The sequence below is a fragment of the Hesperophylax consimilis genome, chromosome 10 (assembly GCF_061612785.1).
Source record: "Hesperophylax consimilis isolate HC1 chromosome 10, BYU_Hcon_1.0, whole genome shotgun sequence".
NCBI lineage: Eukaryota > Metazoa > Arthropoda > Insecta > Trichoptera > Limnephilidae > Hesperophylax > Hesperophylax consimilis.
In genome coordinates this window covers 18,718,753-18,739,127 of record NC_142845.1, presented here as the reverse complement: position 1 = coordinate 18,739,127, position 20,375 = coordinate 18,718,753, and the positions used below count along the sequence as shown (strand labels likewise).

At 34.4% G+C, this 20,375-nt stretch overlaps 1 protein-coding gene across 2 annotated transcripts in view; it reads left to right on the top strand.

Moving 5' to 3' along the window:
• Positions 1-20,375, top strand: part of mew (multiple edematous wings) — a 180,580-nt gene that overhangs the window by 144,414 nt on the left and 15,791 nt on the right. Inside the window, exons 3-10 of one of the 2 annotated variants that reach the window (XM_089636696.1) lie at positions 1,120-1,155; positions 10,205-10,322; positions 11,799-11,912; positions 14,025-14,236; positions 15,549-15,759; positions 16,527-16,923; positions 18,530-18,922; positions 19,694-19,892. In XM_089636696.1, the coding sequence (XP_089492822.1) occupies positions 1,120-1,155; positions 10,205-10,322; positions 11,799-11,912; positions 14,025-14,236; positions 15,549-15,759; positions 16,527-16,923; positions 18,530-18,922; positions 19,694-19,892 (1,680 nt within the window). The remainder of the gene's footprint in view (positions 1-1,119; positions 1,156-10,204; positions 10,323-11,798; positions 11,913-14,024; positions 14,237-15,548; positions 15,760-16,526; positions 16,924-18,529; positions 18,923-19,693; positions 19,893-20,375) is intronic. The other variant, XM_089636697.1, reaches the window with a different exon arrangement.

Genomic DNA, 20,375 nt, shown 5'->3' with positions numbered 1-20,375 from the left:
AATACCCTGTCAACCGTTTTTTTTGCTGAAGGAAGGCGATACTTTCGCGAGAATATCCTGTCAACCGTTTTTTTTGTTGTTAATTTGTTTTCATAGAATTTTGGATATGGGTAAAGGGATTTTTATAAAAATTTGGTAGTTATGTTTGTTTGGCATGAGAAACATCGAATGTTATTATTTCACGATCTTGCAATGCCATTTTCATGGTGTATTTGAATTTCTTTTTAATTTTCATATACTCTCATTCATTGGTCTTCTAATTGAATGTCAAAATATTGTTATTATTATTGATTATATTTATGGTTTGAATGAAATCGTTAATAATTATAAATTTGTTTCCTCCTAGGGTTTAATGATAAGTTGATTGAAAAAAAACAACCATTGTTGAAAGGTAAAAGATTTTGTTTATTTTTATCAAAATTTTGGTGCATTCAGGTTTTGTGAAAGTCGTGGAAATGGTATAGTGGTTTATATTTGTTTTTTTTTCTAATTGTGCGTTTTTATTGAATAAGATATATTTATTGCTTATTATAATTATAATTATTGTTAAGATATACGTTTATAATAAAAACCAACTTGAGAGTACAGACTGCTAACGCTAACAAGTGAAAAATTGTATAAATTACATTATTATTAGTTCTAAAATAGTTGACTTAGACAAAACGATACACTTTGACAAGTATCGACAATATTATGTGAACATAGTAAGTAGAATAGAAAAATAATTAGTCACTCTGTATAATTTATTTGAAATTAATTCTTGTCTCAGAAGAAGGTGTTTTTTTATAAAAAATCACTGATTGTACTACAGTCGCAACGTTGGTAATTTTAACATTACGTAATCTAACTTATAAATACGTTGGGCAGATTACGAAATGTCCAAAACTGACCTTATATATATATTACCCGCTATCTCACCTGTTTAATCCCTAGTTCCCTTTCAGCCAACCCTCTTCTAGATATAGTTGATGCTTTTAGAGTAAACGCTTCTACAAGGCGAAACTGTCATCCATGTGGATCAGGTCGGATGCCAAAACACAACACACCTCGTCAATTAATTCAACACTGTTATTAAATTGTTTAAACTTGTTAATTTTTGTCGGTGGTGCCTCCGTGAAGTCAAGAAAAAGAACGGCCAGTATGACATATTAAAGTGTAAGTGGTGGTCTCCCATCTCTGTCATATCTTGTTTCTTTTTTAATTGTTTTACCTCTATACTTAATACTCAATACTTAACTCTCTCAAACAATTATTAACCGAACTCTTTCACTCTTTTCGTCATCAACTTTCCACTCCTCGGAGCTTTCTTTCAGAGGAAAGAATATGGCTGACTTTTATTTTTGGCGTGTTGGTATATAGCCCACTTTGTTTTGATGTCCAAAGAGTTCACGCATTATATTGCTTGTTTTCAAGGTTGGGGTCTTTCAATTGCTTCAAAAAAATTCAAAAACTTTCAGACATTAAGAACGGGTTGTTTCGGAAAATTTGAAAAATTTATCTAATTTGAAAGTTAATATTCAAGTTCCCCGAGTACTATGAAACAACCGGGCGATGATGAAATAATAACAGAACTTGAATTTTAACTTTGATGAATTGTTCAATTTTGTGAAACACCCCTTCCCGAGGGCCACTTGTTTCACAGGATTTTAACAATTCATAAAAGTTAAAATTCAAGTTCTCTGAATGTATTATTCAAGTTATGTTATTATATAATTATGAGACAGTTGCTTCACAGAACTGAGATAATAAGATAACTTTAATAGAACTTTCACAGAACTTTAAAGATAAAAAATAACTTCGAAATTTGATGAATTGTTCAAATTCTGTGAAACACAACCCGTCCTTGGTTTTTTCAGGCTGAGGATAATGGACAAGTGCCAAAAATAAAAGTCGCCATAGAAAATTTTCGCCTACACCAGAGCTATTGATAGCACGTTTGCATGGCATGGGAGCATGGGGCATGTGTTTGACGCTTTTTGCATGTTTGCTATTAATTCTACTGTAATAAACATAATATAATCTTAACAGCATGTCCTTAATGATAATCTTATTTTACATCATGTAACTTTAAATACATTCAAAGGTAAAGGTAAATTGCTTCATAATATTTTAGAATTAAAAGGTAAGATATACGATATGTTACTTCGCCAGAAAAGTTTATTTATCTAAGATTTAGTTCAATAAAATTATTAAAACGGCGATAACAGCAATAATCTCTGAAAAATTATAAAAATAAAATGTTACCAATCAGAGATATTTCGTGGTCGTGATAACAAGAGAATATAAATAACAATTTTGATTCCTTGGCCAGCGGTTGGCGCCGTAATTTATTTAGTCCGCCCAAAATGGAGTGTCGAATTAGCAAAGCATGATATTAACATACAATTTGAACCGAATAGATTTCTTTAATAGCAGATAGCGGTACACATAGCTCCCCGGTTAATACTGAGACTTATAGACACTTCCATATTTGGTCAACGGATTAAATTCTTAATCTTAAAGTTCTACCTGTAGGTATGCAGAATGGTCACTTGGTCAACTGAAACCTGAAATGCGCTAATCGTCAGTTTATTTTTACATTAATCTTAGCTAATCGGTTTAAATAGGTACTCCTATTTCAGGTTACAAAGTTACTCAGCCTCTTAAAAGAGATTTTCTTTAATCGAAATATTACGTTGACTAATGCAGCGTTCCCACTTGTGAGATAGATCAGTGAGAACCGGCTTTTCATGGAATAGAAACAAAGTTGAAATTTCGTTCTATATATAAATTGGTTATAGATTCCCACATATAATAGATCAGATCTGAACGCAGCATAACCTGCGATTTTCACCAGAAACAAATAAAAATATTACCATGTTTGTTTTCTTTATTTAAAAAAGTATCAATCATCATTTAAAAAATATTTCGTGGTATTTTGCAACAGCCCTGTTTCTGGTTGAAATGGAATTACAACAGAGCTTGTGGATCTGCTCTATCATTATAAAAGGCTAATTTTTATCCAAAATGAAAATCTAATACCGCCATCGTTTAAGGGCATCCAGCTATTATATATTCAAAACAGAAATGTCATTCCTTTTTGGGTTTATCAAAAAGATAATTCAACGCGGCAAAGTTTTATGATAATATAGTGATGAATTGTTGTTTGTGCTATGATTGTATTCAGACATCCTTTTGTATCTTTCCATTTTTTTTTTCAAATCTAATTCGAGACCAAGCTCAGAATATTCAATGTAGTTGGATTAGTATAACCAAATACTGTAGACTAGTTATAATACCTACAACTTCGGATGTTTCCCAAGCATTTCTGAGCGGCCAGAGTTGTAGCCAATACCTAAATACTGCCAACATTTTACTGGAGTTAGACTATTACTAATATGCTAGGGTATTTGGTATATCTAAAATATTTGCTTAGTTTGTTTGGTTGGTACCAAATGAATAAGAAATCAATCCCTTTATAGTTAGACATTATATAGGGTGTTAAGAGATGGACTTTAACCAGTGATTCCTGACATTATTTGGAGTAAAAACGAAATTTTGAAATCTGGTGTTTTTTTTTAACGTTTTATTTATTTATTTTAATTTTGTATTCAAAATCTAGCAAAAAAATTCTTCTACATGTTGTCACTGGGTACTCAGTCTAGTAACCGACCAACCCCTCACCCCGATCCCAACTCTCCAATACCTACTGGTTTTTCATGTTTTACGTTGAAAAAAGACATCAAAAATGTCACCGTTTTCCAAAATTTCATTTAAATTTTTTACTCCAAATAATGTCAGGAATCAATGGTTAAAATAAGTCAAGTACGTACCTTAACTCCCTGTATATTATATAATATGAAAAAATAGCTCACTTTATGAATCTTTTCTATGTTAATTTGTCGAAGATTGTGTTTATGCGAAACCAGCTGGCGGCAAATATATATCGATAGTTTAAGTAATAATTTCCTATGGTTATGGTATCTATAACATTCATAAGAGTAATGAACTACTTATCAAAAGATGCATTACTTGGTAGATAATAATATTGATCCTGAATATAAACGATAATTTCTATCATAAATTAAACCAATTAATAAATAAATCTTATAACAAAATAATATTCACAATGAAACGGGCGTAGTCTCGCTGTTCAATATATAGTGCCCTTTATGGTAAGGGCGGAAAGTAGAAAATTAAAACTTCGTAACATAACGAAACTTACACAACTAAATACCTTAATGTAATCGATGTTGCAAGCTGTAATGGCGCCAAGGTAACCCAAATAATCCAATTAATCAGTGTATTAAGAAGCGTAACAAACAATTAATTAATTCACCCGAAATAATAAGACCTAATCTTCAGACATTAAATAATGGTAATTTAAAAAGTTAGTTCTTCTGTCGAATTCATAAAATTCTCTTATCTAATACGATAACAAAATTTCCAAGTCGTGTTATTTTACCACGAAACAATCTCTTAATTAATTACTGTAAATCTTTCTTATTTCTTTTCCTATCTTCATTTATAATTGGGACCACACAGAAACAATAAAGGGACAAAATTGACCAAGAGAATATGCTTGTAACCCTTTCAACCATTTATAATTTATTGAAAATGCATCTAAAAAAACAATTAAGTCCACTTCAGGAGGGAGTCAAATTTCGGCGTAGAAACTGAGAAACTTTCTGAAATTCGCACCAATACTAGCGTCAATTCGATTCTGGATTGAATTTGAACTAAACTTATTACTGTGTTATGGATTTTCGAACAAATAAAGAGTTTAGCAAAAAGAAATTAGTTGCATTTTCCGTGGCTAATTTCAGACTCAAATTTTAGAATCCACTTTGGCAAAAAAACTCAGTAACAACTTCTTACGGATTGTACATACTTCTGTCAGAGTTCACGTAAAATCGGTATGGTGAAAATTGACTCCTTTTCTGAAATAGACTTAAATTATTTGTTTCAAAAATGAAATCGAAATTGCAATTTCTGGACAAATGGAGCATCGACAAAGAAGACTAAATCGCCGAGATCAAACATCGTTTTACTGTGTGCGATTATTATAACAAATGATTTAATAAATATTCAACTGTTTTGAGTGGTGTTTCAAAACTAACAAAAGTTTTTGCTTTTATTTTTGTGCTGTGTGGGTTTTCAAACCAAGCGTTTTTTTTAAGCTTTCAATTGTGATTTTTACGCTTGTTTCTAATGTTATACATATTTATGATTAATTTTACATTAAATAATTGTTCCGTAAAAGTCCGACATCTCGTCTATAGATAATACAATAAATAACACGGTTATACGTAAAAATATTTTAAAACACAATGTATCAGTTTAGTAATAATGAGAAGCAGCTAGTCACCGGAAATGAAAAAAATGCATTTTAATGGTTATTTATTTTAAAATATTGATAATTTGACGTATTTTATTCCCGTCATGTTTTGAAATAATAATATGTTTTTTGTGCCTAGTTTTTTCTTTTTAAGTAAACCCAAATTAAGAAGCTAAGAAACTATTTTAACGCCAAATGAACAATTAATTTTAATTTTAACGAAATAGCTGTTAAAAATTAATTATTTTGATTTTCTGACGTCTCAAATAGATGGTCGTCATTGTAATAGAACTAATGCAAAGTGTTTTAACGATGTCCAGCGATTCTGGACAATTAACCGCTAAATAATATTTCCCCTTTCTCGAAAAGTCTACTAGATTTTGCTCGGTTAATCTTTCACCTTCTAGATTATAGATTTTATCTGATATTTCAACCAATCAATGAAATAGACTACTCCGTTACTGAACAATAAATTCAAGCAGCATGGGAAAGGAAATAACTGGCTATTTGCTATGTATGTAGGTTGTGTTTGAACTTCCAGTGGTGAGTCACGCTAGGTTTGAGAGCGTGGGTGTTTGATAAATGGATTCAAGTTGTTACTGGACGCCGTAAATAGTCCGCCACTCCTGTCTCCTGCCACAAAGTACAACACAAGGTGCAGTCGTGGAAAAGCAATACTTACATAGACTCGTGCAAATACATACATATATTTTACTATTTAAGTCAAAGCTAATAAGAGTAGACGTTTCCCCTGTTACATTTCGTTTAATTTTAATAAAATCTTTACACACTAATAACAGAACCAATGACAACAATTTTTTAACCGCTCTTGTCAACATCGACCAATTTCTTGTAAAAGTTTTACGAAAATCATGATTCAATCAAAGAACTAAGCTATAAATCGCTAAAAATCAAAAATATAGCTTTATTACCCTAATATAAATACGCTGCTCTCTCAGTAATCCGCCACCCAAAAAAAACCTGGATAATGTCCAATCAGTGAAAGCGGCGGATTATAGTGCATACATATAAAATATGTTAAAAAATAAAAGAAGAATTTCATAAAAAACAGTTTTTAATGTGACATTTGTATTTGCAACTTACATTATTATTTATACTCAAAATCACATATTAACCAAAAAAGTAATAAGTAATAACTTTACAAGATTCCAATATGCTGAATCTTCCTTTGAATTTACTTAACCAGCCTTCGCTAGCTCGGAAACCTTTTTAAAAATATTTTTTCTCGTGAAAGAACATTGCCTTTGAATGCCGCTAACGCTCTTGCACCACAAAGAATGCTCGAGTTTACGCACGCGACGGACTACTGAATATAACTTAGGAAAAGTGACTAATTCAATTGTAGAGATCGATTTTGTGCTTTCAACTAGTAAAAATAACAGTGGATTTTAGTAATTTTTGGATAATCGAGCGGTGGATTACTGTGAGAGTCATATTATTTTCTAAATATCATAATGAACGTTAGCTCAAGTAATAGGGAACAATAAGCTCCCGAGGTAGCCAGGAAATTTTAATTAATATTGTGTAAATTATGATGTTTATATTTAGAATAAAAATTAGATTGTGCTACGTATTAATATACGCGAGGCGAACTGCCGAACTGAACCACAACTTGTGGGAAAGAAATGAAGCAACCACAAATGGCGCGAAAAGCCGCTTGCAGTTGACTCGTTCCTTTCCCGTAATTCGTGGTTCGCAAATGTATACGTACCCTTAGGGTTGCACAGTTGTATTTTAGACATGTTTGAGATGTACAGCTTTGATCTTCGATTGAATCTGCGATTTAGCAACATTTTTACAATGACTTGGACACATTTAGACATAATTCGGTTTATGTATAATTATGCATAAGTCTTTTATGTAAGTGCATGAATTATTTTTCATTACATTTAGGCCACATTCAGACTGGGATAGAAGTAGCAGCCCAGAGTATTTCTGTAGTTGGGCTTGTGTGCAATGTACTCTCATCTGAACGTGGCTGCGAGAAGATAAAACACGGGCAGATACAATTATTGAGTTATGACAATTAGTCAGCGGGAGTAGTGCCCGATTGGAGGGCGATGGTATTGGCGGGGTATTTATCCACCCGCGGGTTCGATGCCCGGACACCGGAGTCCGGAGTCCGGTGTCCGACTGACCCGCGAATGTCCGATATTGGTAGCCGGTCTCACTGGCCACCATACTCGGACATCGGACATGCGATGGCCGTTCCAATTATTGTAATATTATGCAGGGCGGTGTGCTGATGGAATAAAATGACAGTGACAGAAATAAATCCCGTAAAAACATACATTGACATCAGATTGTGCCTTCCAAACAAAAACATAATCTGCATCGTGTGTATTGACACACGATGCAGATTATGTTTTTGTGAAAAATATTGGTGGATTTCCCAGAATGCAAGTTCGATGCCACATCGTTGCCTCTCGTTTCCATATACTTTCCACGTTGTTTCCGCATCTTTGCCACAATGTTACCAGACAGTTTTTACTTATTTGCCACGTCATTGTCCCATCTTTGTCACACCGATGCCACATTGTTTCCACTCCGTTCTTACGTTGAGTTAACAGTCACACTGACCACACAGTTGCCACTGCAGTTGTTAAAATTAAAACTTTAAAACAATCTTTGAATTCATTTTGCGGCCATCTTGAATGTTCATAGTTAAGTAAAGTATTAATAATTATGATGTATAATAATGATAATAATTTCTCCGGTGACTGAAGTAATTGTTCCTCATTGTAGTTAAACTGACATGAAGTGTTTTTTCAAATAATTTGTGAGTATCTGATGAGACGCGCCTCTGGATTTTTACCGCCAGAAGTATATCAGAAACCATTCCTGGTCATCGTGAACAATCTTCAAAATTAATAGGCATATCTTCATGTAAGCTGCACTGCCAACATTTCTGCACATTTTGAATACACACATGATTACATTATTATTTAATTTAACTGTAAAAAATTCAGGTATTTTGTGCATGGTATTGTTTCAGGATTTATTATTTTTAAGAGCATTGTGAATACCTTTTTTGCAGCTACTTGCATCCATTTTAGAAAGTTTATTTAAGGTTCACCACATTTCACCACCATGTTATTATTCATCACCACCACCGTATATTATTGGTTGTGTGAATTGCATCGAATAAAACCTCACACCGAGAGAAATATCCAAATATGAAGAGGCTTTATTCAAATTTTCTTACTAACCTAGAATCATGCATTTTACTGACATTTCATATATTTCGCTAATTCGCGGGCTTCACATATCAATACAACTCATAGAATATAAATGAATTATTTTATTGATAAATTAAAATTATTTTTTTACGATTGTCACAAGATGGGAAAATATTTCATAATTTTCATTGATACTTTCGTTACTTAGGTTGGGTTGTTTCAATCTCCGTTGCATTTAATCGAAGATTAGCGCCATATTAAACTTTCGACATTTGGACGGTCCCCGTTAAACACCGATTCTCAATCCGTTTCAACTTTTGATCAAATTTTGATCAACCGTTAAGCATGCATAGTGGTCGAAGCGCTGTTGCGTATTGTGCACAATTTGACCAAAAGCCGAAACGGGCCGAGAATCGGTGATTATAGGGGACAGTTCAAAATTTAAAAGGATGCTGTCTTTCGATTTGACGAAATTGATTAAATGTGAAAGCAGTTCAAACCCCCAACCTTAAAATAAAAGGTTAAATTTGTTTTGAAAAATAATCAGTTAAATATCAAAAAACTAATAAGATTTAAGATTACATTTGTTTCAAACCGACCCCTCTGAAGTGTATGTAAAGCTAATTTAATTTGACATAATTATAATATAACTAATAAATATTTTTTTTATATTTTGTCCTCCATATTGGCCTCTCGGTGTTCTGCATTGTGCATATTTTCATCTGCCGCATCGCTATTATTTATTCTTAATTGTTTTTTTGTGATATATTTTTATAATAATTTGTCCATGGAACAACTCCAAAAGTTTGTTACACTTTTGTGTGTAAATAACATGCGGGATTCTATGTTTTGTATATAATGTCCGTATTCCACTGTCTCAATAACTCCAAATTTGTTTGTTCAAGTTAACTAAACATTATTTGTTAAAAATACAAACATAATATAGTATTTTTTTATTGTATTTTCACAAAGCATAAATATATTTAAATTCTGAAAAAAAAATCTATTACATTTTATCCTACAGATACGCGTACATGTATATATTATGCAAGGTCAAAAATGTGCTGTGAAGACAATATCAGTTGTTGTAGCCTAGTACCTACCTAATGCCCGTTTGTACCTCATTTATAAATCACTTCAAAATTCATTGTGTATTCTCAGTGGAACAATCTATCTCACTCTCACCACAGATTTATTCTATATTGCTCTCGCATTCTTTGGACATTGCACGTGCATTTTAGATAATGTTGTTTCTCCATATTTTATACAATAATGGAATAAAATAGAAGGGTACAACACTATCCTACCGATTCGTAAAAACGAAAATGCGCACCGAGTGGCACTTTTGGGAACTAATCAAAGAAAATGAAAAATCACTCTCCTGTTCGTAAACAATTTATCATTCTCCCAATCATTTTCTGTCATATGAAAAGGCTGCCAGAGAAATTAACCACCACAAGGGCTTAGATGGAAAAGCTAATCATATGTACATGGCTACAACTGGTACCACCTTCGCACTGCTTTTTTGAAATTGCGTGTATGCGTATCTGCTACGATAGAATATAATATTTCCCACATCCTCATTTTAAGTAGGTACCTATTACTTACAAATAAATTCTATCAGTTCTCTTCTTTCGGAAGGTCTATTCATGAATGGTAACTAATGAATGTTTTTGTGGAACTATAGCCATCGAATCGAACGATCTGAAGCCTCCAGGAGCTGATGAGATCAAGAATGGCCAGTGGCTGGGGGTGTCCGTGAGGAGTCAGGGAGGCGGAGGAAAGGCAGTTGTCTGTGCCCACAGGTACAATAACACTTCCATTTACCTTCGTAAATACAAAATACCACCATAGACAAATTTGAAATGTATGTGCAGCAACAACGATAACTTTACATTCGATGGCGGATTAGTTTTGTGGATTCAATGAAATCTATGGATTGAAAAATGGTTTGTTCTTTCGTTAGTTCCTCTTTTGCAGGGGGGTACAACCGTTACCCCTGAGACACTGGGGATCTAGGAGGTATTGATCATAGGCGGAGAATTTCCCTGGAGCCACCCGAATACAAGTGCTAAATGTACACGAATATTAATTTAATTTTTAGTATTACTATTTTATGTCATGATGTTATTTCTTTCATTCAATATTTTTTATTATAGGGGGGATATTTTGCCATCCTCTTGATAGCTTATCCATAGGATAACGTATGTTTTCAATTTACGAGTTTTACTATTTCTTACTCGAACCCTTGAATAGTGGTTATATATTAGATAAGTTAGCCGAGTTATCCTATGGATAAGCTATCAAGAGCATGGGTAAATATCCCCTACAATACGTATGTATTTGTTTACAATAGATGTATAATAATTATTACATGTTCACAGTGTATTAAAAAGTAAACAATCATGATAGCTTTTCTTCACAACAAAGAAACAAGGCTCTTGTATTTGGCGAGAGAATAATTATATTATATATGTAATAATTGTATTATGCAGACAGAGTATTTCATCCACCGCTTTGTTCGGCTGAATGCACTATTATTATTAATTTTTTATATTATTATTAAATGGTTTTCAGCATAGACATATGAATATTAGTAGACCTGCCCTAAGTGATTAAAAGCGTATTATCCCCACTCCCCATACCGGTTCCATTGGAGCCGGCTGTGCTCGCGTATGGCCTCAAGTGAAATTTGAAAACGTGACGTCATCATTCTTGTGCGAACTATGGTCGAGGCATCATCGGTTCATTTTACGAAATAACACGGCAAAATGTTGACCCAATGCTATGAAAACTTGTAAAAATAGATGTGAAAAAGAGAATAAACCCAATTGTCGTATTACATTCCATATATAAGCATTATTTTACTTTATTTTAAGCATATTCACATTGTATAATATGGATCAGTTGTAGAAACATGTCTGGACGCGAAACAAAAAGCTGGTTGGTTGCTGGGAAGTAAATTATGAACATTTATAAAAGTGTCTTAACTAAATACTTAAACGAAATATTCGACTCTGAAAATTGAACCGAATTTTTTTGCCGAATTTGGACTTCGCAAATTTGTAATTTGCGCTCCTATGTAAAAATGTCTATTCATTCAAAAGCAGATTTTACTTTTAAGAAGTAAATGGTGATATTATAATGCGAGATGCCTATTTACTGTCAGATTGATTTATTGACGAATCACAGTCAGCTTCACCCCCTTCGTTCTTCAACAGTTGATTTTACCCCTCGCCATTATCTTCTCGTCTATTAATTCCTATGTCTGTGGTTTTCAGGTACATTAAGATGAATGGAGAATCACAGTTGGGCCAGGGGCTTTGCTATACTCTGGACAACAAACTCGATTACGATGAAAACTGGGAGCCTTGTGCTGGGAGACCAATTAGCAAGTATGTTGTTCTTTTTTTTATTTTATGGCTAAAAATAAAATTTCATTTTCTCTAAAATAAGGTAGGTACTTTCTTTTAAACGTTTTCTTCTATATTTGAAATATACAAGTCATTCTGACAGATGAAAATGGGGGGAAAATAAGAAATCATGTTCCAAGCATCATTGTATGATGATAGATGAGTGGTTTGATTATGGATGATAGTTAGCCGATAGTTCATAGTTCCGAGAGTTGGGAAGGGAAACGCAAAAGGTGAGTAGATTATTTATGCACAGAAGGTTGCTAATACTTGGAGCAGGTGGATGAGTTTGAGTATTTAGGAAGTGTGTTTACGAAAGATTAGAAGACTGAGAGAAATATTGAAAGAAGGTTAAATGCAGATAACTCCATTAATGGAAGACTCAACGCAGTTGGCGCTAACAAAAAATTGTCAAAAGACGCGAAGCTTCCAGTCCACAATGGAGTGCTGGTACCTACCCTGATGTATGTAAGTGAGGCATGGAAATGGCAGAGAAAGGATGAAAGTAGACTGAATGCTGTAGAAATGAGATCCCTTAGACGTATGTGTGGTAAAACCATTTATGATCGTGTGAGAAATGTGGAGATCCGCAAAGAGTGCAAAGCTGATGTAAGCGTAATGAGTAAGATCAAGAAAGGGACGCTTAGATGGTTTGGTCAAGTAGAGCAATTCTTTTTTTTAATAATAGAATTATAAATATAAATTTAAAATAAAAAATTAAGTAAATATAATTTATTTTTATTTTTTAATGTTCTCCCATAATAATCAATTGCTTGTGTGTATGGGATGAGGTATTTTTTGTTTAGTTTTTTAGATTTAATTTTTTAAATTTTTTATTATTTTTTTTTTTAGTTAAGGTTTTTAGTATATCTTTTTAATTGTGTTTTGAATTCTTTGTATCTATCATTAGGTGATCTTATATTTTCTGGCAATTTATTGAAGAAATTTGTTCCCAAGTATTTGTAGTTTTGTTGACCCAAAGTTTTTTAACTTTTTTTTTATGCCTGAGATTTGCTGTGTTTTTGAGTGGTACGGTTTTGTTTAGGATATCCTCTTTGTAAACTTTTAAGGTTGAGTGATACAGTAATAGAGTATTTAATTTTCTGACTTTAAATTCTTTGAATATGATTTCAGATGAATATAAAAATGATTTCTTTAATATTATTTTAATTATTAGTTTTTTCGCAATGTAAAGAGGTTGTGTATGAGTTTTATAGGCGCCCCCCATCCTATTATACCATATTGGATTATGGATTGACAGAACCCGAAGTACGTCATTCTCGGTAGTTGTTTATTTAGAATATGTCTCAAGCGGCTAAAAATATAGGTTAATTTTCGTACTCTGTTTTTGAGAATGGTTATATGTGGTATCCATTTTATGCATTAGTCAATAGTGATCCCTAGATATTTGGTTGAAGTTTCGATGAAATGAAAATTAAAATTAATTTAAATGAGCGAAGAAAGGAGTGTAAGGAAAAGGAGTGTAAAAAATATGATGCAAATGTGAATTGTAGCAGAAGTCGGGGATGCCCGAGGAAGACATGGCATGTCCAAGTGAATCAGATACTTGAGTCGGGCCATGTCAAGAGTCAGAATAATAGAAGAGTATGTATGAATGTGAATGAGGCAAGGAGACCGAGACCGAGTTGTTTGGTGGTCCGTCCTCACTGCCTACCCCTGCGGAACGTCGTGATGGTAGTCAGTTAGTTAGTTAGGTTGGAGAAATGTTTTGTGAAATAATGAAACGTGAAAGGAAGAGAAGATATTTAAATTACCTTTTTCTACTTCTGTATTATCAGTTTTATAAATTATTTATTCAGTTGTTATTCGTTATAAATAAAATATATTGGCTTCTATTTTCACATAATACTATCGCCTCTTTCAAGCCAAAAGGGCAAGTGACAAATTGCAAATGATTCTGGAGAGCGAAAACAGGCCGCCTTTAATTTTCTGCAAATTTTTCAGATTCCTGGCCATTTCGGATCGCCATTTCTATTCTCTTTTTACATATTTTGCTGAGAAGTAGCAGTCACTAACATCCATTTTGACTTTAATAGTCTCTGAAGAAAAAGTGATAATTTCCTTGATTTCCAGAGAGCACCAAGAGTGGGGATTGTGTCAGGCCGGCACCAGCAGTTCTATCCTGGAGGATGGTACCATGATCATCGGAAGTCCTGGCCCCTACACCTGGAGGGGAACAGTGTTCGTGTTGGACACCCAGGAGGACTTTATCCAGAGGGACAAGATGCCCTACGTAGGGCCCACCCTGAAGGACATCAGTCCTGTGGACAAATACAGCTATTTAGGTACTCATAATTAATTTATTGATATGGAGATTATCTGTGTAGCTGCCGTAAGTACGGGTCACCGGCCTTTTGTGCTTAACCTTTGGGCGCTTTTATAATTTCTACAGTTATGGAACGGCAACAGCACAAATAAAGCTTAACCTTCCAGCGGGCGCGCTGTCGTAAACTTTACGACAGACGCGCCATATCGCTTCCCCCACTCTTACCACTTAGTCGTAAGCATCGAGCTTCGAGCTATGCTAGAGTCAAATCAAATGTCAAACATTTACCGCAAGATATAAGTGCTTTTCTCAAAATTAGAAGAAGAAAACAGAAGCTTTCCAAAATGCGGTGTTTGTCGGTTATGTGCACTGGATAAGAAAAGATTCTCAGCATCAATGAAGTGTTGCCGTTGCAAGTCCTTTACATGCAAGAACCGTTCTTCAGTTGAGGTAATTTGTGACAATTGTAAGGATGAGAATATTGATTCTGACTAAATAAGTCGATAAAATATTTTGTTTTGAAATACTAACACGTTTAGAGTGTTGCTTCTTTTTTTAAAGAAAGTCAAATAATTTTTTTTAATTACTGCTTATTATCATTTGTATAACCTTAAAGAAATTCCCTCACATTTGTATAAAGAAAACACCATTTACATGGAGAAACTCGATGACGTAAAATTTACGACAAGCGCCCGCTCAAAGGAAATTTCTCAACGCGCCCGCTGGAAGGTTAAAACGTACATTCTTTATCACAATAATGCTGCAGCTCTCAACTAAATAATATTGTGTAAGAAAAGGCTGTTAAAGACAAATGTACGTATGTCTGTTTCATGCAAAGGCAAAATGGAATCAATCCCTCACACGTATTGAAGAAATTAAACGCCGTTGCTGCCGCCGTGCTGTAGCCTGTAGCCGTAGGAATTATGAAAGCGTCCATTTTCTGTAGACAGTACCTATAATAAAGTGAACCATGATTGTCATTGGATATTTGGTGTTGTCTCCTGGTTTCACAACGAATCTGAGCATTCTTCCCATGAATGCGGGGACATTGGCACCACGGATGAATGTGTTTTTTTGTCCTCTTTACATTTCCTACATCTATTAGTGTTTTCCACAAATTTGCGTACATGTCTCCTGAGGCAGCGGTGATCTATTAATAGTTCTACTAGCTCCCTCGGTGACCTTCTTCCCAAGTATTTCCTGGTTTGTCACCATATGTGAATTGGAGTGAAGTGGTGATAAAATGTCTTGGCTTTAAGCTATCGATATTGAATTTTACAAGCCCAATTGGATGATTTTTTTATAATAAAATAATTTTTTCAATTATTCAGGTATGGCAGTGACGGGTGGCAAGTACTTTGGGCCCCACTACTCGTATGCTGCGGGGGCACCACGGGCCTTAGGAACGGGACAGGTGATCATCTTCAGCAAAAACGTGCGCGGTCCAGCCAACCCCATCAACGTGTCCCTCATCATCAGCGGGGAGCAGTTCGCCTCCAACTTCGGCTACGAACTAACCACTGCTGATTTGAATGGCGATGGGTAAGATTGTACAAACTTTCTAAGACTTTAAGAAGTTGTTACATTATACCATGTAGCCAGATTGCCAGCATTAGTTTTCTACTCTTGACAGATGATTATTAAAAACATATTTTTTATCCCCTCAGGATAATCTGTTCCATTTTGGGAACAGCTCAAATTGTCTCACAGAAATCGTTGTATGTTTGTTACTGCCGTGGTGAGGAATATGATCTAAATGGTGCTAGAAATAGAAAACACCACTCTTTATATTTAATCAAATCCAGAAATTAACCACCGTAGAACTAAAATGTACTGCTCTTAAAAATCAAACGTTCCGACTTTGTAAATTTTTAATTAATTATTTTTATACGAAATGACAAAAAAAGTGTGGTGACTAAGGTTTGTAAAATATTTGTCTAATAAAATGTGTGTATTTTTTTGCTATCAGTAATTTTTTATTACAAAAAACGTAAGGTGGTAACCCATTTTTAAAACTTTTTTTATGTCTGCATTCAAAATTTTAGTATTTCAATGGTATATTTATTTTCGTATTAAAATTTGAAAGCGTATTTTATTACCTTTCAAAAACAGTTTTAAATTTTATTACAAAGCGGAAATACTCCGACCTTCTGACAAAATATGCCAGAGGCCTAAGGGGTTAAAACATTACTGTAAAGATCTATTCACTGAGCTTGAATTGTTCTCATAGGAGAGTAAGGTGAATCTGTTGTATGTTTGAAACTCAATCAAGTGTCAAATTACCTATTTATTATTTGTTCTTTTTACAGAAAACCCGATCTCATCATAAGTGCACCTTTCTACTTCGGTCGAGATTCTGGTGGAGCTGTCTACGTTTACATCAACCAAAATAACGGATTTGATTCTGATGTCAACATAAAACTGACGGGAAAACCCGAGTCACGCTTTGGCTTTGCTCTGGCCAATGCCGGGGATTTGAACAAAGACGGATGTGACGATCTCGCCATCGGGAGTCCCTACGAAGGATCTGGCGTTGTTTATATTTATCTGGGAAACAGACAGAACGGCTTGGATTTGGAGCCTAAGCAGATTATCACGGCAGAAATGCTACCCAAACCTTTGAAGACATTTGGATATTCCCTCTCCGGAGGAACAGATCTGGACAATAATGGATACCCTGACTTGCTGGTGGGAGCTTATGAACAGGTATCATCATTTTTTTATTCTTATGAGTTGGTTACCCCAGTAGTGGTATGTACTCGTAGATATTTTGAGGACGGGATGTTTTTTCCGAATTTGAATAATTCATCAAATTTGAAAGTTGATTTTCAAGTTCTGTAAATGTTGTATTATTATATCATTACTGGCCAGGGGCTAAAAAAAACTGAAATAATAACAGAACTTGAATAGAACCTTCACAGAACTTGAAAATCAACTTTGAAATTTGATGAATTGTTCAAATTATGTGAAACAACCCGTCCTAAGCATCGCCCTGGTGAAAGACCACCATTCATAACCAAAAAGTTGCTTGAAATTGCAATAGCCATATTTAATGACCAGATCTGAAGAGCAAGGTCCTTTCACACTGGCTATAAACATTTGGGAGCAGCAATTTGGACTCTTGCGTTATTAACATGTACATCCAAATTGATGGACTTGCCATAAAATCCGGGTTTCATTTTGACTAGCTGGAGGCAAATCATGTGACCATATTTTTCACACCAGAAGGGTTTGAAAATGCTTTAAATAAACTACAATATCAGTTGTACATTGACCGCCGAAGAGCACACATTGAAATAACCAAACCCTTCGCAGAAAAGTATAGGTCGCTAAAGTAAGGTAACGGTTTGCAATACAGTCCACTGTGGAACTTTTCTGTGCGGGGTCTGAATGATCGTTTTTAACTGAACCACCTACAAATCAAAACGCAAAAATGAGTAAGGTGAGTAAATTATAACACATTTGTAAAAGTGCCTAACTAGATAGTGTAACAAAATATTCGATTTTGGATACAAGCCCAAACATTTTTTTACATAATTTAGGATTTGTAGTTAAATTTTTTACGCAGCCAGTAATTTGTTCACCATTGTAAAAAGGATGTAAGTGGTTGGCAGATTTATTTTTTGAGGACTAAATAGTGATATTAGAATGCGATTTGCCTGTATACTGTCAGATTCATTTACATATTAACAAATCGCAGAGAGGTAGACTGTCGTGCCACCTCCCCGCTCCGCGGACCCTAGTTTTATCCTATTTCCCTGATGGGCTGGTATATCAATTTGGATGTCTATGGTTAATAACCTTCTTTCTGTCCCTTCAAATATCTCTGTCTCGGAGCAGGGTATGTAATTTCAATCTTACACATCTGAAATCATCCCTCCATTTCTTCTGTTGTCTTTCTGGTGACCTCTATTTTATCTTTATATATATATTTTAACCTAACCGCGACTGACGCACACGCATGTGATTTGGAAAGTCAAAACCGGTGTGGCTGTCACATGTGTGTGATCGACCGGCACTTAGGATAAATTTTTTTCAGAATGTATATGTCAATAATTCTTCACCAAGAAATTTAAAAAACATTATGATTAATTTTAAATATGAAAACCAAGTCGCACTGGATGGATATCTAATCTCCTTGTAGAACGGAGTTTCAGGTTAAAAAATGTTACCTTCGTTAATAGTGTATTTTCTAATTAAAATGTTTTTCCTATTGTTTTGAGAGTAGAAAAATATATTTTCTTAAAAATTCTAATTTTTCTCATAATAAACTGAGAATATTTTGTTGTATCATCTTTTATTTATATTGCAGGACAGCATAGCTCTTTTGCGAGGCCGTCCCATCATCGGCATAAGGACCTTTGTGCGCAACAACAGCACACTGAAGAACATTGACCCCTCAAAACATGGCTGCGAGAAGGACCTTGGATCCTCCAACACCTGCTTCTCCTTCGAGACCTGTTGCACCATAGAGACTCTGGTCAAGCCCTTATCCGTGGAGAAACTCACCCTCAACTACGTCATCGAAGCCGAGACCTTTGCCGGCGGGAAGAAGTTCTCTCGCGTTTACTTTGGTGGAACATCCGGCAATAAGACGATGCACATTATCAGAAAACACATTATAGTTACCAACAACAGAGTGCATTGCCAGGAACATACCGTCTATGTGAAGGACAACACTAGAGATATTCAGACGCCAATCAAAGTAAGATATGTTTTAAAAAGATTTATCGCAAGTTCTTTTCCCTTCTTTTTACTAAAAAGTACCTATATACTTGACTTAATAATGTCCAGGTAAATCATTTTTACCTGGACATTATTAAGTATGCCTGCGTAGTGGTGTACTGGAGACATAAAAAAATTATTTATTTTAATTTGGTTTTTGTTAGTTAGGAAACCTAATAATGAAACAAACAAAAAAATAAGTTGTTTTTCTCATTTTTATTATTATGTTATTTCTCTCTCTTTATTTTGTTTATCTTTGATTTAATTTTACATTATCTATTCCATATACTTACTGTGTTTTTTTTTATTTTTTCTTTTTCTAAATATTTTCTTTTTCTATTAATTTCACTTTGTTTTTCTAACCATTTGTTTTTTATGTATTATGTAATTTGAATCTTTTGCGAAAACTTTCCTAATTCATGCAACAATGTTGATTTATTTATTTATTTTATTGATAGGTACATGATTTAGAGAGTATGTGTGGTTTTTTGTGATATTTCACCCTCCATGCTAGGGATGACCCTGTGTTATGGCGGTATGTAACATGTAATGTTTTTGGGTATAAAATATGCATTACTATTTGTTTCCCCAATGAACTAAAATGATAAATTAAAAATGCCCTAATAATGTGGGTTTTCGAGAAGTGATATTACGTTTTATTATTAAAAACTAAATTCCCACTGACAGAATTAAGAGAAAATAGATTTTAGATTGTAGATGTCACATTAAAGCATTGTCCGTTGCATTGCAGTTCCACGTGAACTACACCCTGGTGCAGAGTGAGCCCAGGTGGTTGGAGATGGGTCCCCTGCCCTCGCTGGAGGCCCTGCCTGTGCTGAACGCCACCCAGGCCACCCGTCAGTTTGAGGCCACCCTACTGCGGGATTGCGGGGCTGATGATATCTGCGAAAGTGACATTGCTATCGGTGCGGCGCTCGTTCTGCCAACAGGTAAGAAGATTCCTTTTATTTTTGAAACAGCAGATGTATTTCATATCATAATTCTTTATATAATAGTACTCTCTCACTAATTATATTATACAGGGTGTATCGGCACTAACCCGACAAACTTTAACCAGCTATTCCTTAGCACATTTGGAGTAAAAAATGTTATGGGCACTTTGCTGTCCGGTAGCATTTTATTTTCAATTAAAAACAAAAAAAATTTCCACACTACATCACTGTCATTGGCATTGCTTTTCGTGTTCAACAGCTGTTATAAGCAAGTATGTCGAAAAGCTTCTTCGCTCTTTCGCACACACTAAATAATAATAGTTAAAAATGAGACAAATGGTGCCGTGCCATTTCGTTGTGATTGTAAAAGTGCGCCAATATAGGTACACACGTGCATTATTCAACGGAATTCGAATAAAATATTGCCAGATGGGTTTTCAAACTTTGACAAAGGATAAAACAGTGGTGACATGTGGTGAA